The following is a 25,520-nucleotide window of genomic DNA, read 5'->3' on the forward strand; positions in this document are numbered from 1 at the left end:
GGGCTGTATCCAGGCTAATTGAAACGACCAGAAAGTCCCTGATTTTGTTCCTACTCTATCTAATTCTATTTTGGACAGCCATACACATTTTGTTTATCCCAGGATATTTTCTGTCAGCTCTTGGCATGGTCAAAAATATTTTATACTAGCTCTGCAGACTGATTTCTTTTTACCCAGAATAAAATTGGAAAGAACAAGGACAAATTCTGGAACTTTTCCATCAGTCTAGATGTGTTGTACGTCCCACAGAGTCTTTGAATGGCCTTTTGTTTTGTGGAATAACCTAGCTGCTTGCCTCTCTTGTTAATTTGTCTGGTGAGTGTCTTCGTATTTCACTTAGCAAAACTTATTTTTCTTCCAGTGCTGTAATGGCCTCTATTTTTTTGTAGTTTTTGTAGATGGAAGGCAAGAATAGTTTATCACATGAGGCAGGCAAATGCAATTACAGCAGGACAAGGAGCGTCTTTGGCTAGGACTCATCACATGATATTGCTCCTCTTCTGCCACACCACCAAAGGGAGAGAGCCTGAAAAGTGTTCCCGTTACAACCACAAATATATTGATGACCTCCTTTGGTAAAGAAATGGCTTTCAAAGGTCTCTCACCAGGAGAACAGAAGAGGAATGACACTATGTGATAAGTCTCACATCCTGTGTCTGGGGCCTGAATAAGTTACAGATTCCAAGTTTGCTATCAGTCTACAATATAAGCAGCAAATGATCAGAGATGAGAAGACCACATTACAGCATCAGCAATCTACCACAATATCGTCAGAAGCATTTGGCACCGAATATCAGGCAACTTATGAACTTTATGACAAAAAGTGGCAAAGTGTGATATCAATTGCCGTCCACCTCGATAATGAAGCTGTCAGGGGCTTTTAATTGACAAAACACTGACTGTGCTGTGGTCCCAAAATTTAGCTTGTTCAGTGAGTCCAGATACTTTTGTGGTGGCACTTTCTGCACTCACTTAAATCTCAAACAGCTACTCTCAGCAAGTGATTATAATAGTCGTATTTCTGGTTTAATGAGGCAACACCAACACCCCCCGGCTGAACAAATCTTGCCAGGAAAACACTGTGATACATTCACCTTAGAGTCACTATCAATCAGAAATAATTCCAGAGCACACAGCAGCAACAACAAGCATATCTGCCATTTGCCATTGCAGCTTTCAAAATATCTTAAAGGGTTGCTCCTCATGCAGTTCATGACAATAAGAAATTTGGGAGTTATAAAATATATGGAATGGCTGTCAGAAAAGCTGCCACCTGTGATTCTCTGACAGGAAGCCTGTGTCCAAACTAATATTCAGGTTATAGACTTTTTCTGATAGGTTTATCACCTGTCAGTGATAAACTGACCACTTCTAGAAGACATGCATTCCTTAGCAGAATTTATTTATTTAAAAACATGTATTCCAGCTGGTACAGCTAAATTCAAAATAGCTCAAGGGAACATAAAACCAAAATGAAACAATACATCACCAAAACAAATAGTAATGATAATATCCATTTGAAAAAAAACCATGAAATACCTGCTTGAAACGTTGAATTTTATATCCTGAAAACTAAGAGTTATGGTTACAAAGTCATGTTCAATTTTTTATTATTCAAAGTACTGTAATTCACTTTAAAGCAACCAAATTCTAGTTAAATTACATTGCAAACAATCCTAGTTAAATTACAAAAATAATGTACAGTTCGCTGTACAGTTAATGATCTTCTCCTTTTTCAAATCTTAGGTTTTCTCTAGATTTCACTCTCATTACAGATCTATCTATCTATCTATCTATCTATCTATCTATCTATCTATCTATCTATCTATCTATCTATCTTCTTCAAAAAATATCATTTAAAATTAGTAACTTGACCCAGTAGTCCTGTTATTTCTGTATTTGCATTTACATACTGAATAAATGGGTACTATATTGCCACGAATTTGACATTTATCCTATTTTTTCTTATTGAACACTGTTAACCCCCTAAAGCGTCATTTATCCTATGCAGAAGAAAAAGTAAGAACACTGACCTATTGACCATGGTTTAATATTACCTTATACTGATCGCATAATGAACAGTACTCTTTCAATGATGGAAACATTTGGTTAACAGTTGGGTCAAACTTTAGTTTTTTCAGTAATTCATTTTTGCTCTCATACAATTGACTATCATTTTATGTTTGAAGCTATATTTGCAGTTGCAATGTTGAAAAATTATTCACTTAGATAACCGCTATACCTACAAAAGTTGGAATAATATTTCTAACTCATTACGTAATGAACCCCAAGAGGTCATTTCTTCTTCCTTTAAAAGGACTGAAATTCTCAACATCTGTGGCAACAGGATTTACAGTCCAAGAACATCTGGAGAGCTGCTCTCAGATGATTCCACCCCTGGTCAACAACCAGGGTCTACAACTATTTGGCAGGCAGTTTCTCTAATTTGAGCACATCTCCCATTGATTAAAAGGATCGTATAAATAATATATGTAATATATGAGATCTCATACCAGCAGACTTTGCCAACTTTGGAAATAAAAGGAGAAAATAGCCCTTTATTTAAAAGTGGCTTCCAAACTGGTATAGACTCACCACCAGCAGAGGTTATTTTCATGGTCATGCTATATTACTTTAATCTAAGCCTTTCACCATCTGTTCTGACTGTAACAGTGACTGCAGAAAGCTTTACACTTTACATTTCAGGGTTATATTAGTAAGATGCAGGATAAACGTGATTTAAAAGCATGCACATGTCCTCAGTACAATGTAGGCAGCATCTATGATCACCCTCATGTCTGGGACACAAATCAAGAAGGAAGTTACAAAGTCTTAGTGCTGCCAAGGTTTCATCTTGGCAGGACCTGAGGAAAGCTTCACATAAATCAGGGTGCATCTACACTACAGAGTTAATGCAGTCTGACTTCATTTTAACTGCCATGGCTCAATGCTATGGGATCATGGGAGCTGCGGTTTTACAAATCCTTAGCCTTATCTGTCAAAGAGTACTGGTGCCAACTACAATTCCCAGGATTCCATAGCATTGAGCCATGGCTGTTAAAGGTGGTGTCAAACTGCAGTAATTCTAGAGTGTAGCTGCACCCTGAGTGAAATACCAGACACTACCTGAAGTAAGTTGTTGACCTCCTTTCAGGGTGCAGGATTTGGGAATATATAACCTCAAACTGTCCAGATTTGAGAGGGACATTCCCATTTCATCTTCCGTCATTACACTTTTTCAGCCAGTTTTAAATTATGCTAGTTTCTTTCCACTCCTCACATTGCCCCTTTTTGGATGCTTCCAGACAGCACGAAAACATGGGTTTAAGAGGGAGGACAAAAAAACTCGGGACCTGAGAGCAAGTCCCCACACAGACCTGTAGATTTCTTCCTCTACCGTCCTCACAGGTCTCCTCTGTCTCGGAACAAGATGCAGGGTGGATGGGGGAACATTTCTTTTTTTAAAAAATCACTCAATTATGTGCTGAACCATAAATATAAGCAAATTCACATGTGTGCATATGAGGTTCAGTACATAATAGAGTGATTTTTTTAAAAAAAAATCCACCGGATTTCTCCCTTTCCCTAATCCAGTGATTCTCAACCTGTGGGTCCCCAAATGTTTTGACCTTCAACTCCCAGAAATCCTAACAACTGGTAAATTGGCTGGGGTTTCTGGGAGTTGTAGGCCAAAACACCTGGGGACCCACAGGTTGAGAATCAATGCTCTAATCATTTTTTCAAACTCTGTTTAATATTAGGCAGTTGAAAATAAAGAGTTTCAGAGAGTTCTAATTGCTCTGAGTTTGTGCTTTCTTTAAATCAGCTGTATGTCAGTTTCACAGCCAATCAGCTGATCAGCTGTTTTGGGTTTTTAAAAAGCGGATATGTGCTGGAGCAAGTCTCTGCAGGGAGAAGGGAAGGAAATCACATGTTTTTGGTGAGTGCAGGCATATACAGGGATGCAAACATGCACATTTTGGAGGTGGAATCAGGATAAAAGGGAAACCTTTTATCCCGTGTTTTTCATCCATTGCAGTGAATCAGCGCGCTTATAGCGCTAACGTCACGTAGCCACCCCCTTTTTAACATGTGTTTTAGGTTCTGTGCAGATGGGGCCTTTGCCCTTGCTTATTCAGTTGTTGTAAACTGAGTTCAAAGTGCAAAAGTAATTTGTACTTGACTCAGGAGACAGGTAGAGAAAGGGGCAGAAAATTCCCATTAAAATTAATTCAGGCAAAAGCAAACTATTGCAGCATCTCCCAACTGATGTGTTCTTCTTTGTCACTTATTTTTGTCTTCTTGAGAACTTTTTGATATTACTTGATTACATTTGGCCCATTTTTCATCTGTGATGTTCTGGAGGGTGTGAAAACACATTACAAATGACAAAAATCATCACTGATGTTACTTAAAAATAAGAAGGCATTAAAATACATTCCAAAAATAAGATCCCAAATCCTAAATCCAGTATGTCAAATGCTAAATGGTCACTCAAGACACACTGATTTTAGGAGTTCTACAGGGGCTGAAATACTCTAAGGGTACCTGATCCCGGAAACTAAATAGCATCAGCCCTGACTGGAGATTTCCAATGAGTGCTAAGTGCTGTAGGTTGTATTTCAGAGGCAGGAACTGACAAATCACCTTGCCTAGGAAAATCATATGAATCACCATCAGCTAGCAGGTAACCTGAAGGCACATACACATACACACAATGATGAATGAAACAGATTATTTGTTGAATAGTACAATGATTAATAAGAATGAATGCCTTTTTTTAAAAAAACCTAGCTTTCTAGGTTTCAATAGGAAGGGGTTGAAATATCAAAATCTTTTTTGGGAGTGGGTGGATTTCTGGGCTGCTGCCAAATGTTACCCAGCAAGGAATGTGCCGGTGCTTAGTGGCTTAATTAAGTTTCATCCCGTCAGTTACTTAAGTGTCATGCTTAGATTCTATTGCAATCTACTGTGTGCAGCAGCCCAAGCTTTTGCAGCCTCCCTTCTTAACTTAAGTGTTACACAGCTTTGTAACTTGTAAGCTGATATGTTCTGTTGAATTACTCCTTGTTGTTAGAGGCTGAGAGTATAAGCTCTGGAGCTCTTTCAGCAAGAAGGGGAGAAAAGAGAGTCAGGCACTCATAAAATGTATCAACTTTCCCATTTTGTCTTGATATTTATATAAAGCTTTAGGTAAAGAGAGACACCATGAAAGACTTTGCCTCATGTTGGCTGCGGTCCAGCAACCACTTAGAAGGAGACTCATGTGACCAGCTTTCTCATTGCAAGATGAATTTTCGTAGCCACCCACAGCCAGGGTGAGCTTTCAAATTCCCAGTATTACTAGTCAGAACTTAATCTGAGCTAGGGCTCTGCTACTCTACCTCCTTTTAATGCCAAGGATTAACCTTGAACCATTTCAGATGCAACGGGCATTTCTGTGCATGCCCAATGCCTCTGCATTATAGAAAAATAACAATCAGGCCTACATATGTGAGACTAGTGACAATGGGCATAAACCTACTACGGCAACATATTAATGTAACTGTATAAGTGGTGGCGGAGCCTCTGGTGGCTCAGTGTGTTAAAGCACTGAGATGCTGAATTTGCAGACGGAAAGGTCCCAGATTCAAACCTGGGGAGCAGAGTGAGCGCCCGCTGTTAGCTCCAGCTTCTGTCAACCTAGCAGTTTGAAAACATGCAAATGTGAGTATTTATTTATTTATTTATTACAATATTTATATCCCGCCCTTCTCACCCAACAGGGGACTCAGGGCGGCTTACAATAAAACAGACATATAAAAACAGTACAATACACTATAAATCAGTTAAAAAATTAACTTACATATAACATTCATAAAATGCATTTATAAAATATAGATAGGCGTGTACAAGTTTAAAAGACTGTCAATTGAGTTCCAGTATACATAATAGTAATTAATGCTGCTGATTCTTATTCGAAAGCCTGGCCCCACAACCAAGTTTTTACCTTCCTACGGAAGGATAGGAGGGAGGGAGCCTGCCTGACTTCAATGGGGAGGGCGTTCCATAGGCGGGGAGCCACTACTGAAAAGGCCCTGTCTCTCGTCCCCGCCAGCCGCACCTGTGAGGCTGACGGGACCGCGAGCAGGGCCTCATCCGACGATCTTAAGCTTCGAGGTGGGTCATAGCGGAAGACACGTTCGGACAGATAAGCTGGGCCGGAACCGTTTAGAGCTTTATAGGCTAAAGCCAGCACCTTGAATTGTGCTCGGTAGCTAATCGGCAGCCAGTGGAGCTGACGTAACAGAGGAGTAGTACGCTCCCTGAACGCCACTCCAGTTATTAACCTGGCAGCTTCCCGTTGGACTAATTGAAGCTTCCGAACAGTCTTCAAAGGCAGCCCCACGTAGAGTGCGTTGCAGTAGTCTAAACGGGATGTAACAAGGGCGTGGACCACCGTGGCCAAGTCTGGCTTCCCAAGGTACGGTCGCAGCTGGCGCACAAGTTTTAATTGTGCAAAGGCTCCCCTAGCCACCGCTGAGACCTGGGGCTCCAGGCTCAACGATGAGTCCAGGATCACCCCCAGACTGCGCACCTGCGCCTTCAGGGGGAGTGTGACCCCATCCAGCACAGGCTGTAACCCTATACCCTGTTCGGCCTTCCGACTGACCAGGAGGACCTCTGTCTTGTCTGGATTCAATTTCAATTTGTTGGCCCTCATCCAGTCCGACACAGCGGCCAAGCACCGGTTCAGGACCTGAACAGCCTCCTTAGTGACAGGTGGGAAGGAGTGACAGAGCTGGACATCATCTGCGTACAGATGACACCGGACCCCAAAACTCCTGATGATCTCTCCCAGCGGCTTCATGTAGATGTTAAACAACATGGGAGACAATACAGAACCCTGCGGGACCCCACAAGTCAACGGTTGTGGGGCCGAGCAGGCGTCCCCCAATGACACCATCTGGGACCGACCCTCCAGGAATGAGTGGAGCCACTGCAGGACAGTACCTCCAAGTCCCATTCCTGCGAGGCGTCCCAGAAGGATACCGTGATCGACGGTATCGAAGGCCGCTGAGAGGTCCAGCAGAACCAGCAGGGACACACTCCCCCTGTCCAGTTCCCAGCGAAGATCATCGACTAAGGCGACCAAGGCTGTCTCGGTACCATGCCCCGGCCTGAAGCCAGACTGTGCCGGATCCAGAAAATCAGTGTCCACCAAGAATCCCTGGAGCTGCGAGGCAACCACATGTTCCAAAACCTTGCCCAAATAGGGGAGATTGGAAATAGGCCGAAAGTTTCCGAATTGAGTGGGATCCAATGATGGCTTTTTCAACAGCGGCTTGATCACAGCCATTTTTAGGCTCGCTGGAAACTTGCCCTCCCGAAGGGAGGCATTCACCACCACCTTCACCCACTCGGCCAAACCCCCTCTGGCTTCTCTCACCAGCCAGGATGGGCAGGGGTCTAGGATGCATGTGGTCGGTCTCGCCTCTCCAAGGATCTTGTCCACATCCTCGAGCTCAACCAATTGAAATGAATCCAACAAAACTGGACAAGCAGGTGCACTCGTTATATCCTCAGAGACTGCCGTTAATATGGTGTCAAAGTCGGAACGGATCAGAGTGACTTTGTCCGCAAAGAACCGAGCAAATGCTTCACAGCGGGCTGCCGAGTTATCAGGGCTCCCACCTTGATTGGTGGGAGTTAACAACCCTCTGATAACACGGAACAGCACCGCCGGACGGTTCTGTGCGGACGCAATGTTGGCCGCAAGGTGGACTCTCCTTGCAGCTTTGATTGCCGCGGCATATGCTCTAAGATAGGAGCCGAGCCGTGTTCGGTCTGACTCGTTATACTCTGATCGCCACACACACTCTAGTTCCCTCTTCTTTCGCTTCATTGCTGCCAGCTCCTCAGTAAACCAAAGAGCTGGTTTAGCTCGGTTACTCGAGAGGGGACGCTCCGGAGCGATCGTGTCTATTGCCCTAGTCATCTCTCCATTCCAGAGAGAGACCAGAGCATCAACAGGATCACCTGCCGAGGAGGCGGGAAATTCCCCAAGAGCTGTCAGGAATCCTTCTGGATCCATAAGTCTCCTGGGGCGGACCATTTTAGGTCCACCACCCCTGCAGAGGTTGGGGGGCGCAGTAAGTCTAAACCTGATCAGGTGATGGTCGGTCCATGGCAAAGGAGCGATGGTGAGCTCCTCCACACCGCCACCTTCCTCCCATCCCTGACAGAAGACCAGGTCTAGTGTGTGCCCCGCACTGTGGGTGGGACCAGATACGAGTTGGGACAGCCCCATGGTTGCCATGGCGGCCATGAAGTCCTGAGCCGCACCTGAAAGGTTAGCCTCGGCATGGACATTGAAGTCCCCCAGCACTATGAGCCGCCGGGACTCCAACGCCAGGCCCGAGACCACCTCAGCTAGCTCAGGCTATGTGAGTAGATCAATAGGTACTGCTCCGGCGGGAAGGTAACGGCGTTCCATGCAGTCATGTTGGCCACATGACCTTGGAGGTGTCTATGGACAATGCCGGCTCTTCGGCTTAGAAATGGAGATGAGCACAAACCCCCAGAGTCGGACACGACTGGACTTAACGTCAGGGGAAACCTTTACCTTTATAAGTGGTGGCGGTAGGAGGAAAAGGAAAGTTGACACTGGCTGGCTGAAAATAAATAGAGTTTGTCTTATTTTCCTTGCAACCACTACACAATCTTGGAAGACTTGCATCTACTAGCATTGTGCCCCAATAAAATCCTACCCAGTTTCTGGGTCACAGGATTGTGATTGAAAAAGCAGAGGTGAACCCTACCACCATTCCTGGAATAAATACAATTAGGAATTTATGTTTCTAGATCTTAAATGAGGAATCTTATGATACTCAGCCTAGACATCTATGAACTGTGTTTAGGCATGGCAGGAATGTTTAGGTTCAAAAAGATTTGTGCCATGCAGGAAAAGGCAATGTGATTGTCAGGCGACTTTTAAACTGGCCTAGATGTGATAGAAATAATAGGAGCCTGTACATCTTTGTTTTTGTCAACAAGGTAGTGCCTTCCTAATCTTGGAAAGTTACTTTTATTTGTAATAGTTATAGTTATAACAACCCCCATCCCAAAGTAACTCTATACAGACTGACTTTTTTTGTACAAGGCAATTGACATCTCAGTGTTAATTCAAAGATGCACCAGTTGATGAGGACTAGGATGGGCCCAAGCCTTTACTGCCACCTGAAGTTCATTCTGCCAGAAGAACGTTCCTTTGAGAATTGCAACAGAACAGTTTAATGTTTAAGATCTGCTGGTAGAAGGAACCAGGGAAGCAAATATTGTGGCAGAATTTCAAACATTGTTAACTGAAAGTCTGGATTTTTGAAGTCTGTGTGAAAGGGATTTCGGCTTAAGGGGAGCAAGGCAAGCTTAGATAGTGACTTCAGCAGTCTTTCAGGAAAAGGCCACAAGAAGTAGAAAGAGACATTGTCTCGGAAACCACAACTCTTCTTTCAAGGTGAAAGCAGTAAGAAATACCCTCTCCAGGGTAAAATTAGATTTGGGGCCTGGCTTTTTTAATGGTTTGGGGTGGGGGTGGGGGGTGGGGGAGTGGGATGAAGAAAAAAAACAGTGAGTTTTGCTCAAATTCCTTAAACTTTCACACTTGTACCATTTCTGGATCTTGTCCCATTTTCCAGACTATTTGGGAGATATTATGGCCACATTTTAGTTGATAAACAACCGGATTATTAGGTTCATCACCCTGCTGCAAAGGCAAAAGTTGCCAATTGAAGAGTGGTCAGGGGGCCCTTTTATACAGTGAACCCACTCAATTATTCAGTTATAATTTTAAGGGCCTATTCAACGTGTTGATTCCTATCTGCAAATTAGATCCAGGACTTTGGACAGCTCTGTTAAATTTCAGACTAAAAACTAGAGTGGATTTTGTACTTACAGACATCAAGGTTATCAGTCACCACAGTCTAAATTCAACATTTCTATAGTAAAAAGGATTGTGGCATATCTAAATTGAATTGATTTTGTTGATTTCATTGCAATGTTATTGCCACTATGTCTCATTGGTCAAAGGACAAAATACCATGTAAGCTCTTTCCCCCCTTTCATTTTAAAATAAATATCTCTTTAAGCTTTTCTTGGGTTAAAGTATCTTCACAGGCTCTAAAGATATCTTCGATCATCCATGCTATATTCATAGTTGTTTCATGCTTTGATTGTGCACTGGATTAGCCCATGAAATGTCAGATCTAGTTTTAAGAAGTGCACAGCCACCCTTGTCAGAATCCAGCAGAAAGTATGATTGGAAATGGCCCAAAGAAAGAGATGATTGGAAATGGCCCAAAATAGCTCAGATGAATTCCCTGGTGCTCCTTTATTGCCAGTCCCTTTAGTTTTTGAAAGTGGTGAGTGATGTCAGGCAAAATTCCACATCAGGGATTGTGATTTGACTGGAGAAGCCACTTCAAAAATAACAAAAAGGTTTATGTGAGAAAATAAGAAGAAACAACTTCCTTATTAGGCTAGAATAGCTTTCCTATCACCACTCATTCTTGCTTGCAAAATGCAGCTGAAGGTCACTTGATAACCTGTGCTTTTCCCTTAGAAGATCATGTGGCTGTGAGTGTGTGTATTTATTAAAATGTGGTCAAATTGTCTCACCCCTCACAAATAGAGGGGGGTCCTAGGTGGTGTAGAGAGCATTACAAGCCTATGCTTTTAAAAATTTAAAATAAACAATAAGCGGGGCTGTCTTGGGAGCAGCTTGTAGGCCAGACTTCCCTCATCCATGTTCCACAGTAATGCCATAGTTTTCCCCTTGAACTAAATTCGTTCTTCCAAAGAATCTTTAAATATAAATGTTTTAAAATAATTTCTTAATTGTTTTCAAAATCTTTCTATTATTACTTTTTAATTCATGTATCTTCATGTTGTAATTTAATTAGGGGAAACCTCCAGAGACCAGATCTTGTGCATCTGTTACCTGAGAACAAGAGGGTCCTACAAGCTTCTCAGCTTTACATTCTTTGTAAATGAGGCTTGGTGTTGACATTTCCAGGGAGCAGGGCGATGGAAAGAGTGGGGATAGTGAAAAATATGAGCAATGTGCTGAAGGATCCCCTCCTCACATGTCCAGCAAGTGTTTTAGGAGAAATAGACACATGCTTGTGGGCCCCATCCATCACTGAACATTTGATACTTATTAGAAAGGAGAGAGCCACATGGTGTAACGTTTTGGATACTGGACTATAACTGCAGATCAGAGTTTAAATCTCTGCTCAGCCATGGAAACCTACTGGTGACCTGGGCAAGTCACACTTTCTTAGCCTCAGAGGGAGGCAAAGGTGAACCCCTATGAAAAAACTTGGCCAAGAAAATTTTATGATAGATTCACCTTATGGTTGTTGTGTGACTTGAAGGCACACAACAGCAAGAAAGGAGGGATCTGTGGGTACAGCTGTTCCAACCTGACAAGAATCCTGGTTGTCTGAGAAGGCAGATTGGAAGGAAGGATCTGAGTACAGCAATTTCTCAAGAAAAAAATGCAGAAAGTGTAGCTTATTGAGAGTGGAATGATAAACAGTCATGATAGCAGATCCTATTTGTTTTTCTCTGCACCCTTCTCTGTTCCATTAATGCACACTTGCAGATAAGCCATCAGAGCAGTTTGAGAAGTAAGGGTGTTATGTCATATATTTCTTAGCAGTTCATTTTTTATGCCACCAGGGAACTTAGATTTGGAACTCACAGTTGTTGATAAAGTGCAGATGGGAGAGGGCTGGGCAGGGATAGAAGAATCACGTGCAGGTTTTCTTGCCACTTATAATTGTTTGGCTAGCCTACAAAGAGGCTAGCCACATGAGATGTGATCATTTTTAGCCTCCAATACCAATGGATATATTTTGTGTAGCTATTTGCACAAAGAAGGACTGTGTCTGTAACCTCTTTTGTTACGGTTTGACCAGCAGAAGATTAGCCCTTTGTATATTCAAAAATGAGCAACACAAGTAGAAGAAATGCAAAACTCAAATGTTACTCTTGTGAAGCAGAGTTCATGAAAAAAGCAACTCTATCACAAACTTTATAGCAGTGGTTCCCAAACTTATTTGGCCTACTGCCCCTTTCCAGAAAAAATATTACTCAGCACCCTGGAAATTAGTTTTTTTAAAATTTTTAAATCAAAATTAAACAGAAAGATATACAGTAGAGTCTTACTTATCCAAGCTAAACGGGCCGGTAGAAGTTTGGATAAGCGAATATCTTGGATAATAAGGAGGGATTAAGGAAAAGCCTATTAAACATGAAATTAGGTTATGATTTTACAAATTAAGCACTAAAACTTCATGTTATACAACAAATTTGACAGAAAAAGTAGTTCAAGACGCAGTAATGTTATGTTGTAATTACTGTATTTACAAATTTAGCACCAAAATATCACAATATATTGAAAACATTGACTACAAAAATGGCATGGATTATCCAGAGGCTTGGATAAGTGAGGTTTGGATAAGTGAGACTCTACTGTATGTACCTGTGGCTATCACCACTCCCCTGGATTGCTGCAATGCCCACCAGGGTGTGGTAGCGCCCACTTTGGGAATCATTACTTTATAGTAATAATATAGTTACAATTCCTATGGAATATCAAACTCACATATGATCCTTGCATTTAATTCATGCAATCCTTTCCATCAGAAAATATGTCTTCTCCAAATCTTCATATCTTGTTCATGGAGATGAGCATGGAAGACAGACTTGCTAGCATCGGATAGGCTGTAAGTCAGGAGCTCATGCCAAGTAAACTCGGAAGTGAACATTTATTAAACCCAAAAACATACAACAGACTCTCCTCAGTTATACCCCTTCAGGAGTGCCCCAAAACTTGTTGACCTTAATTACTCCAATTACTCAGCCTGTGGATTGTAATTAACTAGGGTGAGTCTTTTTCTCTTAACACACACTCACGGTATTGATCCCACAGGAACTTAGCCATGTACCTTAATATCTTTCACTTATGCCATTAGAATAAATAATAGTTGAACTGTCAAATACATTCCTATTCCCACCCATTCTGTGTCCCACTACACCATCTGAAAATCTCCAGATCTGCTGCTAACAAGCAGTTTGTAAAAGTAGCATTGTGAATAATTTCCTATACAGTAAAACCCCGCTCGACTGAGCCCCGCTTGTCCGAGCCTCCGTGCAATCCGAGCGGGTGAACAGGGAGGGCCGCAAAGGCCCTCCCCGTTCACCTGCTCGCTGGCGTGCGTGTTGCTAGGTAGATAGCAAGCTACCTAGCAACACGCACGGCTGGCTCCTTCGACATGCTAGGCGCCCTTGCCAGGCGCCGGTGCCGAAGGAGCCGAGGCACAGGCGGGTGGGTGGGTGAAAGGGGAGGGCTTTTGCGGCCCTCCCCCTTCACTCACTCAATGGCTGGCCCAAACGCCTGCCGAAGGGAGAAGTTTCCTCTCCATTCGGCGGGTGCTTGGACCCAGAGAAGCGGCAAGCTCCCCTGGATCTAAACCGCGGCCATGGAGGCCTCTCCTCCGTTGGGAGGCAGCGTGGATTCGGAGGGGCTGCAAGCTCCTCCGGATCCAAGCTGCCTCCCAATGGAGACGCCTGGTAATCCGAGTCATCCGGGTTGACCGAGCTGAGGTCCGCCCGTTTAACTTGGACTACCGGGGTTCTACTGTACTTAAAATGTTCTGCTTTTTCACTCTCTTTCTCTCTCATTGTACTTATACCTTGACTTTCAGCCAAAAAAGGTGTTTAGAACATCTGACAATTTTTTAAAACCCCAATAAAAACCCAAAAGCCAAATTAAAACATAACATTTAATGCATTTTCTGCATGTGAGACTCTATTTCTCTATTACTGCAATTTGCTGTGTGACAGACCTTCTGATTAGGCACACATTCAATATGTAGAGCTGATCCTACTGGGCTTCCAAGATCAGGTAGGATGTGGTTTCTTTAGGGTATATTTTCATTGAAATAGTAATTCCTAGCCTAGTGCCCTCCATATCTGTTGAACTACAACTTTGATCATGGCTAGTCGGTGAAGTCCTTCTTTTACTTCCAGTTCCACTGATATGTGGATGGAAGTCAAATTCCTAATAAATCTTCTTGTGTTTGAACCATAACCCCTGATTTCTTTTCTTTTTTTTTCTTTGCAGTATTCTGGATTTCATACTGAAAGATCCGAGTCTGACCATGAGAGCCAATGGGGTGGAAGTCCATTGACTGACACTGCATCTCCACAGTTAATGGATCCCTCTGAAAGACCAAACTCTCAGCATCATGATGTTTCCTGTGCCTATAGACAATACTCGGACCGCAGTGCTCTCTGCTATGGTTTTGCACTTGATCATTCCAAGCTGGCAGATGAGAGGCACTTCCATACTCAGGCCTGTGAAGGTGGCAGGTGCGAAGCTGGCCGATACTTCCTTGGCACACCCCAGTCTGGGAGAGAGGCATGGTGGGGTTCCCGCTCTGCCCTGCCCCTCACCAAGTCTTCTCCAGAGAGCAGGGAGACCTATGATAATAGCATGCCTCATATAACTTCCATTCACCGGATACATGGTAAGTTGTGAAACAAGCAAAGCAAAACAAAAACTGCCAGAAAGCAAGCTGTGGTATCAACATGAAGCCTAGCAATCTAGATTTCTTTTCAGTTTACTTATGAATCTGTCAGTGAAGTTGGGAAGCACCTTTTGTTGACTGGTTCCTTTCAAACAAAGAAGGCTTGGTGTTCCATGTTGGAATTGATAGATAATATAATATAATATAATATAATATAATATAATATATTCTGGTTGCTAGGAAAGGAATAAACATATACAGTAGAATCTCACTTATCCAACATTCGCTTATCCAACATTCTGGATTATCCAACACAGTCGGCCTTTTAGTAGTCAATGTTTTTGTAGTCAATTTTTTCAATATATTGGTGCTAAATTCATAAGTACAGTAATTACTACATAACATTGCTCTGTATTGAACTGCTTTTTCTGTCAAATTTGTTGTAAAATATGATATTTTGGTGCTTAATTTGTAAAATCATAATGTAATTTGATGTTTAATAGGCTTTTCCTTAATCCCTCCTTATTATCCAACATATTCGCTTATCCAATGTTCTGCTGGCCCGTTTATGTTGGATAAGCGAGACTCTACTGTATACCTAGATGGGGCCTCCAGCAATTATTCTTAATTTATCTGCTGCCTCCTTTCCTCTCCCTTTCTTCCTTCTTTCCTCTTTTTTTGTCTGAGAGATAGAAGGGAGAGAAACAGGAAGGCAGACAGACATTCACCCCAATCTACAGTTTGAAAAGTGATTTTTAACAACAAAAACTTCCAGAACGCTCCCAGGCTGAATTCATACCTGCAAAACCATTCATTCTTACCTTGATCTCAATCCTGGTTGAACACATGGTGTTTCCAAGGGCTTTAATCTGATTATTACTGTGGGGGAGGGAGACCCTTTTTACCCTGCAGTTTCTAGGGAAAGCTGGCATTTTCATACATGTTTCCTTCACCCTGAATTGGGATTAGAGTGGAATTGGAGGGTGAGGTCGTTGGAGGGAGAGATAGGTATGTGCTTACTTGGCATCCCCATCCTGCAAATATATATATGTTCAGTGTATGCTTGCAAATATCCAAAGGTCTAAGACTCTGTGCTCAGGACAGTAATATTATATTAAATGGGGTGGGAATTCAATTGTGCATTCTTGTAAAGATATATTTGATCAGTGTATGTATACTGATATCCACACATTTGAATACCAGATGGGCCTGAGATTCTCTGCTTTCTGGGCAATTTATTTAACTCAATGGGAATTTAGTCTCAGGTTCTAACAAAGATCAGGTCATGCTTCTAAAACCATTTTTCCTGTTAATTTTGAGAGAAGATCATGTGAAATATCTAAATGTCATAGCCTAAACTGAATGAGCATACATTTAAATCACCAAACACACATGCACATGCACACACAGAATTATACAGACATACAGAGGATGGGGAGGTCATGGGGTTTCAGAAGGAAAGGAAAAGGAGGAATGACGTGACAGCTAATGGGAATGCAGGTGGGTGGTAGGAATAATAGGAAAACAAGAAAGATTATCAGTTTATATGAATATACAGATATTCATATATACCAGGAAGAAGAAAAAATGCAGCTGCTGCAGTTGTGTGATCTAAAATAATCCAATATGATGAACACATGAACATGGTAGAAAAACACTTTTCTACTGACTTCAAGGTGGGAAAACTGTAGCTTTGAAGACCAACTTGAATCCAGATTAATATGGGTGAGTGTGACATTAATGGGGTCAAGCCAGGGCAGGATACTGCATCTAGCCCTCATGTGGATTCAGCTCTAGTGGCCAAGAGGGCTGAATTACTTCAGAAATTGCAGTCAAAAAGGTCACTATTCTATCCAGTCCTATTTCAGTCCATTTTCCTAGCCTTATTCGAAACAATGTGTAAACAGAAAAAAACACAATTTCACTTTCTCCCCATACACAGTTCTGTTCCTTCAGATGGGCCCAAAGCCTTGGAATATGGTGGGGTTTATAGCTGTACTTATTGGGGTGTTTGCATATCCAAATCGTATTGATTTATTATTAATGTCTGGGGCTAGCCATGACTTTGTTAAATCCAGGATAGAGTATGAATTGTTTTTTTCTGCTCCAAGCAGGGGTAAAGTCCTGCAATGGCATCATTGTCTCAGATCCTTCTGTCCTTCTCTATTCAAGCCAGGCAAGGAAATGTTAGTTTCCTGTTCTTTCCTTCCAATGTGACCTGATCAAGCAGTTTGTTCTCATGTGTCTCTATCCAGCATACCTCCAAGCACTGTCCAGTTATGCTTTCTCCTGAAACTACAGGATCATGAACTGGCAATGTAAAGGGTCAAAAGATGGCCAAAGTATAGTATATATTGGAACTTATAATGAATTCAGTGCTGAATATTCTGCTTTATTCAGCTTTTAACCCAATGCTGACTGCTAATCACATTTGTTTTATTCACCTTCCAGGAAGAGGGCACTGGGATGAAGAAAGTGTTGTTAGTTCCCCAGATCCTGGTTCTGCCAGCGAATCAGGGGACCGCTACCACTCGGAGCAGTATCAGGGCAGTCCGCATGAGCCCAGCAAAATTGAAACTCTCATCAGAGCAACTCAGCAGATGATAAAAGAAGAAGAAAACAGGCTGCAGTTACGAAAATCGGCTTCCGACCAGCTGGTTTCTCTTAATGGAGCAGGGAAGAAACACTCAGCTTGTTTTGTAAACTACCACCAGCCGCAACAGTTGAGAGGAGATGTCTGTCGGGGCCCCAGCATCTCCAACACCACATCTCCCTGTGAACACACACAGCAACGGGAAGGGAAAATGCTGAGCCCTCATGAGAATGACTATGACAACAGCCCCACAAGCCTCTCTAGAATAAGCAGCCCCAATTCTGACCGCATTTCTAAATCAGGTTTGATCCTGGCAAAGGATTATCTTCATTCTGAAGTGTCGCCTCATCAAACTCCAGCAGAGAACAATCCCACAGGTTCACCAAACTATTACAGTTCCCATAAGCAGTATTTTGATAAGCACGCTTACACGTTGACGGGATATGCTCTGGAGCACCTTTATGACAGTGAAGCTATTAGAAACTATTCTTTGGGTTGCAATGGATCCCACTTTGATGTGACTTCTCATCTAAGGATGCAGCAAGATCCAGCACAGGGACACAAGGGGACATCTGTTATAATAACCAATGGAAGCTGATGGGTATTTCCCACAACACTATTTTTTCTTACTTAAAATATGTTTGTGCTAGAAAAGAAACCTTGCAGTAATAGCAGCAGGCATACATGTTTCAACAACCTTGTTACCAACAGTTGATAAACTACAATGCACTAGGAGGTGGGAATTGTAAGGTAGTGAGGAGGTCCCGGTTCATCCACCTTCTTGTTTAAACAAAGCACTGGCCCTGATGCTCTAGACATGCATAGAGCTGAATCTAAAATAAATCTAAAAGATAGCAACCATATTATGGAGGAGGTCTAAGCCATGAACATCTGTGAGATGCCCAATAAGCAGTTTGGAGTCACTGGAATAATGTGCATTAGAAGATAAGGCCCGAAATTCTTAGGAGCTTGATCTCCTCTGGCTCTAGTAAACAAACCCACTATGCACTCTTTACATGCAAAGAAGGGGAAGGAATGGGAAAAGGTGAAATGGCTATTTTGAAATAACAAAGCAACATTGGTATAATATCACGTTTATACAGATCTTTCTCCTCAATTGGTGTAAAGCATGAATGGTCAAAAGTTAAAATTCCTACATGTTTATTTGCTGGGGTATTGACAATTACATAGGCATTGTATGCAGCAGTCTGTATCCTGGATAGAGACACATGAGTAGAAAGCAAACTGCTTGATCAGGTCACATTGGAAGGAAAAAACAGGAAACTAACGTTTCCTTGCCTGGCTTGAATAATGGAAGACCTGTAACTGTGTGGATCCAGACCAAAGGACCAGTTTCAATTGTGATCCAATTTTGAATGATGATTATGATCTAGGGAAAATGATAGTTATAGGTAAGCAAGAAACAGTTTGGCAAGCACTAGGTGTATGATGGCAATCTAACCAGGAGTATGATGTGAGGCAGTAGATGAACCGTTTTCCTTCTAGCTAAACAAGCAATTGGGGAAGATCCAGCAGAGGAGCAGTTAGAGGAACAGGTCAAAACTACAAGTGGAAAGTTATAACAAATACTTTACCAAAAAGACCTTAAACATAATCCAATGAATGAAAAGTTAAAAAGGAACAAAGCTTTTCTAAATGTATGATATTCTCCATTGCAAAATTGAATGGGTCACAGGTAATGATGCCAGTGGACTGAATTTGGTGAAGACCCAGAATCATCTGTCTCATTCTTAGGCATATTTTAATAAGCCAACCCTTTTATTGTAATGGGGTTGACTCAAAAATACTGTAAGTTAGTGGTAGCATTTTAATCTGTGAAGATGTCATGACATTCCTTCATTTTCATTTTTCTCCATATATTTTATATCGGAATGGAATACAGCTAGTACAAAGGTGGGGAATCTGTGGTCTTCCCAATGATATTAGACTCTCATACCATTTTGAGGGGGCAGTGGGGGGAATCATCTTCTTTGCATGGCGTTTCATGGGATTCCATCTTTAAAGAAGAGGGAGAATTTACTCACCCCCACCACACAGGATTTCCTCCTCCCCTTTCTAGCTTAACCATCCACTTAATTTCCCATCACACAGACTGGCGATTGCCAGTTTTAAAATACTCTTTCCAATGTGATCTTCCCCTCCTCTCTTTGAATTCTCCCTTTTGAATAGACAAGCAGACTTTTAATACCCCTTTCCATGATCTTTTCCTCCTTTGAATACCTCCACTTTTAACACTCATGTCAATGGAATCTTTTCTCCTTCGCTTTGAATCCCTTCTCTAGAGGAGATCAGAACATTTTAAAACACTTTTTTCAATTGGACCCACACAGCTTTTATACCACTAATGCAAAGAAGGATCATAAAACGGAGTGTCAATGCCAGTTTTTAGGCATTTCTATGTTCATGCAATGGAGTGGAGTCAATTTGTTTCCCACAAGCAACCACTGGAAGCAATCTTGCATCGTTTGATGGGCTCAGTGGAAGTCTGTCTTTGAGCCATGTAGAAACAGAGGAAGAAAACCATCTGATGAAATCTGACTGCATTTACACCAGGCAGGTCACTCCAATTAAGTCTACTCTGAAATCCAGCTATGTTGGATCTGTAGTTGGTGTCTAAATGATTTGAGACCACATTGGCTCCACTGAACTGGCACCTAATTGTCTGTGTTGTCATCATTGCTCCATGCAAGTACTTAACTTTGGCCAGATGCAACAGGCAACAGCTATCAATAGTCTCCCTGGAGGACGTAGAGATTTCTAGAGGGAACATACTAACTAAACCTATAAAAATTACACCTGCAAATGTGGAGGGCTGATTGTAGTAGTACATTTCATACTAAGCTGATCATGTAGCACTTCTTTCTATCTGCAGTATCACTGATGGCATTGAAAAAACTATTCAGACACAAATGCTCAACCATGACAGAAAGAGCAGCAGGCCGCATCAACAAATGACACCATGATAGCACTTGTTCAATCAGTTCAGGTCTAGTGATAACATTTGTTTTGTACTGATTCTAAGTATTAGTGATTATTTTAAAAACAGAAATTCACCAGTTTAGCATGGGACTTTGAACACTTTGTTTTGACTTGGAATCCCTCTGAATTCAACCACATTTGTGGTACTGAATTAGGATGACCACACTTTTATTTCTGAATAGGTTTCTCATCTTCAAGGGCTACATTGAGGACAGACTTAGTGTAGAGAATATCTGTATCTATTGAATTTGGTCAAGATGGATGGCAATTTCATTTTTTTTGCTAATAATTTACCAATATCCAAAAGTATGTTATTTAAACATGTTAATGTGAGACAACTATCCTTTGCTAGGTCTGTGCTAAACAGCCATGTGAAAGTAGGAATGTCTAGTTTGGAACAATCATATTGACAAATTGAATCTTCCCTGATTTACTATGAGCTTAGCAGTCCCACCATGCTTGCGTAAATCGATACAAAGGAGAGTCAATGGTTAAGATGGTCATGCTATGTGAGAAGTTGCTCTTTCCACATGATGGCATTCCTCAGCATGCTTTCATATCTGTCAGCATTTTACAGTTGGAGACAAGGACATGTGTAGCCAAGTAACTTCAGTGGTCAAGATGGCAACCATTAGGAAGGAGGAAGAATTTGTAAGCTAGGAGAGGCTGCAATAGTTTGCTTTCCCTTGAATCTATATCAGTGATTCTCAACCTGTGAGTCCCCAGATGTTTTTGACCTTCAACTCCCAGAAATCCTAACAGCTGGTAAACTGGCTGGGATTTCTGGGAGTTGTAGGCCAAAACACCTGGGGACCCACAGGTTGAGAACCACTGATCTATAGGGATGGACAAAACCTTATTCTCCTCTCCTGTCAGTTGAGTTAACTGAATTATGCAGTTAATTTCAGCCTCGATTAGACTGAAAGCTGATGCTCTGCAAAGGAATTGACACCACTAGATTAAAGTTGCTGATGCTATCACTTTGAATTCAGTGTGCAGCAATTGAAAGAAGGAAACTAGAAGGAGAAAGTAGCTGGGATATTTTAAATGCAGGTGAACAAAATGGAATAACAGAAGATTAACTGGGGCTGACCTTGCCAAATTTGGGTAATTATTGGATATGTGCTGTGCATGGAATTATAGGAAGTCTGAAGTAGTATGCCTAATGATTTTACTATTAGGTAAACTGAGGCAGGGCACTAGCTTCCTCTTCTCCAAAAGCAGGCAAACTGTTTTGGGTCAGTCTTGTGAATAGAATTTCGAAGTTTATAAACAGAAAAATGCTAGAGCACCAATCAATTTTTTCTTCATAAATGACTACACACAGGATTATGATACTTATAGGTTTCATACATATGAAAGTCGAGATTTTAAGGATGCTGACAAGAGTTGTCAAAGTTTGATAAAAGACTGAATTTAGCCATGAGAGGAAATGAATGAAATGAAATCCCTTTTCATATAACTGTCTAAGATGCAAAGCCCATTTACTTAATTCTCTGCTAGATCTCTTCACAATGAAGTGCCCATGAAATGTGTCCCTGTGATTATGACAACCTTCTAATCACAATAATAGATCTGAATAGGTTATGTTTTTCTAAAAAAATTCTAAATACGAACTATATATTTTCTCCAAAATGCAGGAGAGGTAGTCTGTCATGTACAGAAATGTTGTTCACCACTGCTTTCTCAGAGCTTTGATTTATTATTGTTTTTACATTTGATATAACATTTTCCTTACATTGAAAAAGTGGTTATTTATCTGAATTAATATTCCATTTTATCTGACTTAGATCTAATAATTGCAATAATTTAGGAGCACTTCATAATTCTTGCAAAATAAATATCACATTTTTATGTCTGGAAGACATATTGGGTAAGCAAACATGTAGATATCAATTTAAGCATCTTTTAGAACAGATATAAATTGATTTTTGAGCTTCAAATACTTTTTTTACATTAACTGTGATATAACAGTTTTCTAATATAATCTTAACGTTAATGCAAGATATTTATTTTCAAATGTAACCTATCCCAAAAACAACAAAAGCACTTACAGGTTTATCACATGACCATGTTTTAGTGCTATAACACTATGATTTTATAGTGGCACTTTAGCTGCCATGGCAACATCCTATGGCATCCTGGGAAAGGCATTTAAAATTATTGACCAAAGAGATTGTGGGTCTCACTAAACTACAAACAGCAGGATTTTGAAAGATCAGAGTGAAATATAATGTTATAGTAGCATAGTGTGATGAGGAACTTAGTACTTGAAATTAACATGTGAGATTGAGAATTCAAACTTTTTGGGAATTTTGAGTAATATGCTGCTTCCCCACATTTTATTTCACATTACAGTAAGACCCCCATATCCACAAGGAATTAGTTACTGGCCTGACCATTACCACATGATACTGTGGATACAACTGAAAACCATTTAATATACTCATTTTTAGTTCCAGCATGCCATAGAGTTACATTGGGAAAGAATGAAGAATCTGTTCACTTGGGCTTCAAATGGGAAGAACAAATGGACAGGTTAAAGATGGGCACTTACTCCTTGTAAAGATTGCACTCTTGTGGTGCAATCTTTACATGTGTACTTAATAGTGAACTGCATTAAGCTCAACAGGGCTTGCTCCCAGTTAAGTGTGTATAGGATTATACTCTTAATATGATATTCCTAGTCGGAGAGAGCAAAGTGGGTACAATAGAAAAACACTCGGCTCCAACTGTGGTGGTCACAAGGATTATTCTTCTCCTGCTAAAGTTCCCCTTTTACAGATATAATTCTATAGTGGAGGGTTCCCTCAGTCTTCAGAAGATTTTGGTCCATTTCTGCACATGTGTGGCTATGTCTGAATACTGCATAGGCAATCGGGAGGCAGGAAAGTCCATTCCATGAATGGAACATAAACTAGAATCCAAGTCAAAGAATCAGATCCCATCTCAGTTGGATGTATGTAAGCAATTTAAAGCAATGAACTTAAGTGCACCTAACTTGTAGAAAATTGGCTTGAAAAATCAAACTTTCCAGTTCTCACTATTGATGACCTCTTTTTTAAAATGGTGAAACCAAGTACATTCACTTATTACTGTAGTTATTTAAAGTATTTTTAAACAAAAATATTTAATTTGTAATGCATGTGACTTTGTTTTTAAATGGAAAATGTTCTGAAAATACATAAGCTGGTTATAAAAAGACAGTGTTTTACGTTTAACAATGAAATTATGCACAACTATTTTCTGTTTTAAGTACTGACACTTTCTTATTTTTTCCATGAAGAAAAGGGCAGGTGTAAAATGTATTACTATACTTAAGAGCACTCTCCAGATAATGCTATTCTTTCTGTTTGCTTTCTGACCTCCATAAAGGCAGCGTTCTCCTAAGCCAATTGGCTTACAAGTGGGTTGCAATAAATCTAAGGAAACTTACTTACAATTAAGCATGCTTGGGACAGTACATAAGAGAACTGCCTTAAGCTTCTTTATTTGAAAACATATTCCAGAAAACTGAATAGATATTTTACTCATGTACTGTCTATGGATATAGAATTCTGCAGATGCTTCAATGCAGCTATTGCGCTCTAGCATGCACTTCAATAAAGAGGCTGTTGGCCATGTTGTCTGGAGATGATGGCAGTTGTATTGCAAGTCATCTCAAGGGTGCCACGTTGGGGGAAAATTCATGTAAAATAACCTATTCCTCCTACACCAAAATAAACAGGGAGGCTCTTGTAAGCACCTCAGACCTTCTGTGAAACACAACAGGAGCAAATGTGTTTTGGAGCCAGGGAGGTTCTTGTGTATAGGTAGCAAACATGCTGGACTGTCAACATTACAAATCCCGTGACTCACAATGTTCAGGTGCTAGTGACATTGTAGCCAAACACCTTGTAATTGAAGTTTTCCTTTGGAATGTAATGTAGGAAATTCAACTTTAGCAATGTTGCCAATATCTTGAAAAATTTCCCCCATTTCTAATTATTTATATTGTAAATAGATTTCTGAAGTAAATTTGAAGTCAATGTGTATAAGATGTATTTATTATGTGAAGATTTCTTTTCTTTAAAAATACAGCTACCAATATGTAGTTTCTGTCTGGTTTCTTGATTCTTTTTGCCATTAAATGCTTACCCTTTATATGGAGAGGTGAGCTTTCCTTCTGCAAATCTAGGGATTTTCTTTCGAGACCTGTTCAAATAATTACACCAAAGAATGAATGGGTTGCTTCTAACTAGGTTTATCAGACCATTGAATGGGTTTCTCCCACTATAGCTCCTTCATGCCCCTTGAATTTTATCATGAGAATCTGATTAACATCAAAAACAGACTTGGAAGGGGGTGTAGACAGGAGGAAGAGAAATTTAGAAGGAAAGTAGGATACTGAATGGAACCCCTACATATCTTCCAACATATTTTGTGGACAAACAAAACAAGTATGGATCTCCAAAATAAAATGAGAAAGTATGGGAACAAATTCTGGGGTGTTCTGGTCTTTTTGAATCAATCTAGTTACACCCTGAGTGCAGACTAATTTTGTGGGAATTGAAGGTAGCTGAAAGCTATAGCAGAAAGGAGGAGAAAGAAAGAGTGGGACATCGAAAAACACTCTATGGGTGCTTCCAGACAGCACAAAAATGCGGAATTAACATGTGGGATAAACAAACCCAGAACCTTAGAGCAGGCTCCCACACAGACGTACCAGTCCTGGGCTTTCTTCCCCTGCTGTCCTCACAGCCCTTCTGTCTCTCAGGATAAAATGGAGGGCAGATGGGGGACTTCCACCAGAAGTTTTTTTTTTTAATCACTCAATTATGCATTGATGCTTATATGCGCATATGCGAGTATCCTAATACAAATATGGAGAGATTCTTATGTGTACATATACGCATCAGCACATAACGGTGGTATTTTTTTGAAGCCACCAGATTTCCCTCTTTCCCCAATTGCTTATTTAATATTATAAAATTTAAAATAAACAATTTCAGAGACCTCTAATGGCTATCCGCTTCTCCTCTCTTGAAACCAGCTGGGAATCAGCTGTGTTCTTGTGGGAGCTTGAACAGGTGATTAGCTGTTTCTGGCTTTTTAAAACTTGCATGGCCAGGAAGCAGTCTCCACAGGGGGTGGGGTAAAGAGGGAAATCCCATATTTTACATGACTGCAGAGCCACAGAGTCATGGGCCTCTGCCGCTTTTTTTTGCCCGGAACTGGGATAAATGAGGACCTTTTTGAATCAGGTTTTCCCTCCGTTGCTGCGATTAAGTGCACATTTAGCACAAATGTTATCTGGCCATGCCCCCTTTTAACCCATTCTCTCGCGAATTATAAGTACTGTGTGGGAGTGC

General features: G+C 41.0%; 1 protein-coding gene across 2 annotated transcripts in view; it reads left to right on the forward strand.

Annotated features, from left to right (window-relative positions):
• The window catches only part of sim1 (SIM bHLH transcription factor 1), a 95,700-nt gene extending 71,438 nt beyond the window's left edge, over positions 1-24,262 (forward strand). For both annotated transcript variants that reach the window (XM_003215510.4, XM_062980395.1), the window contains 2 exons: positions 14,171-14,576; positions 17,028-24,262. In XM_003215510.4, the coding sequence (XP_003215558.2) occupies positions 14,171-14,576; positions 17,028-17,767 (1,146 nt within the window). In that variant the 3' untranslated portion in view covers positions 17,768-24,262. The remainder of the gene's footprint in view (positions 1-14,170; positions 14,577-17,027) is intronic.
• The last annotated feature ends 1,258 nt before the right edge of the window (positions 24,263-25,520 follow it).

This window comes from Anolis carolinensis, chromosome 1 (genome assembly GCF_035594765.1).
Source record: "Anolis carolinensis isolate JA03-04 chromosome 1, rAnoCar3.1.pri, whole genome shotgun sequence".
Lineage (NCBI taxonomy): Eukaryota > Metazoa > Chordata > Lepidosauria > Squamata > Dactyloidae > Anolis > Anolis carolinensis.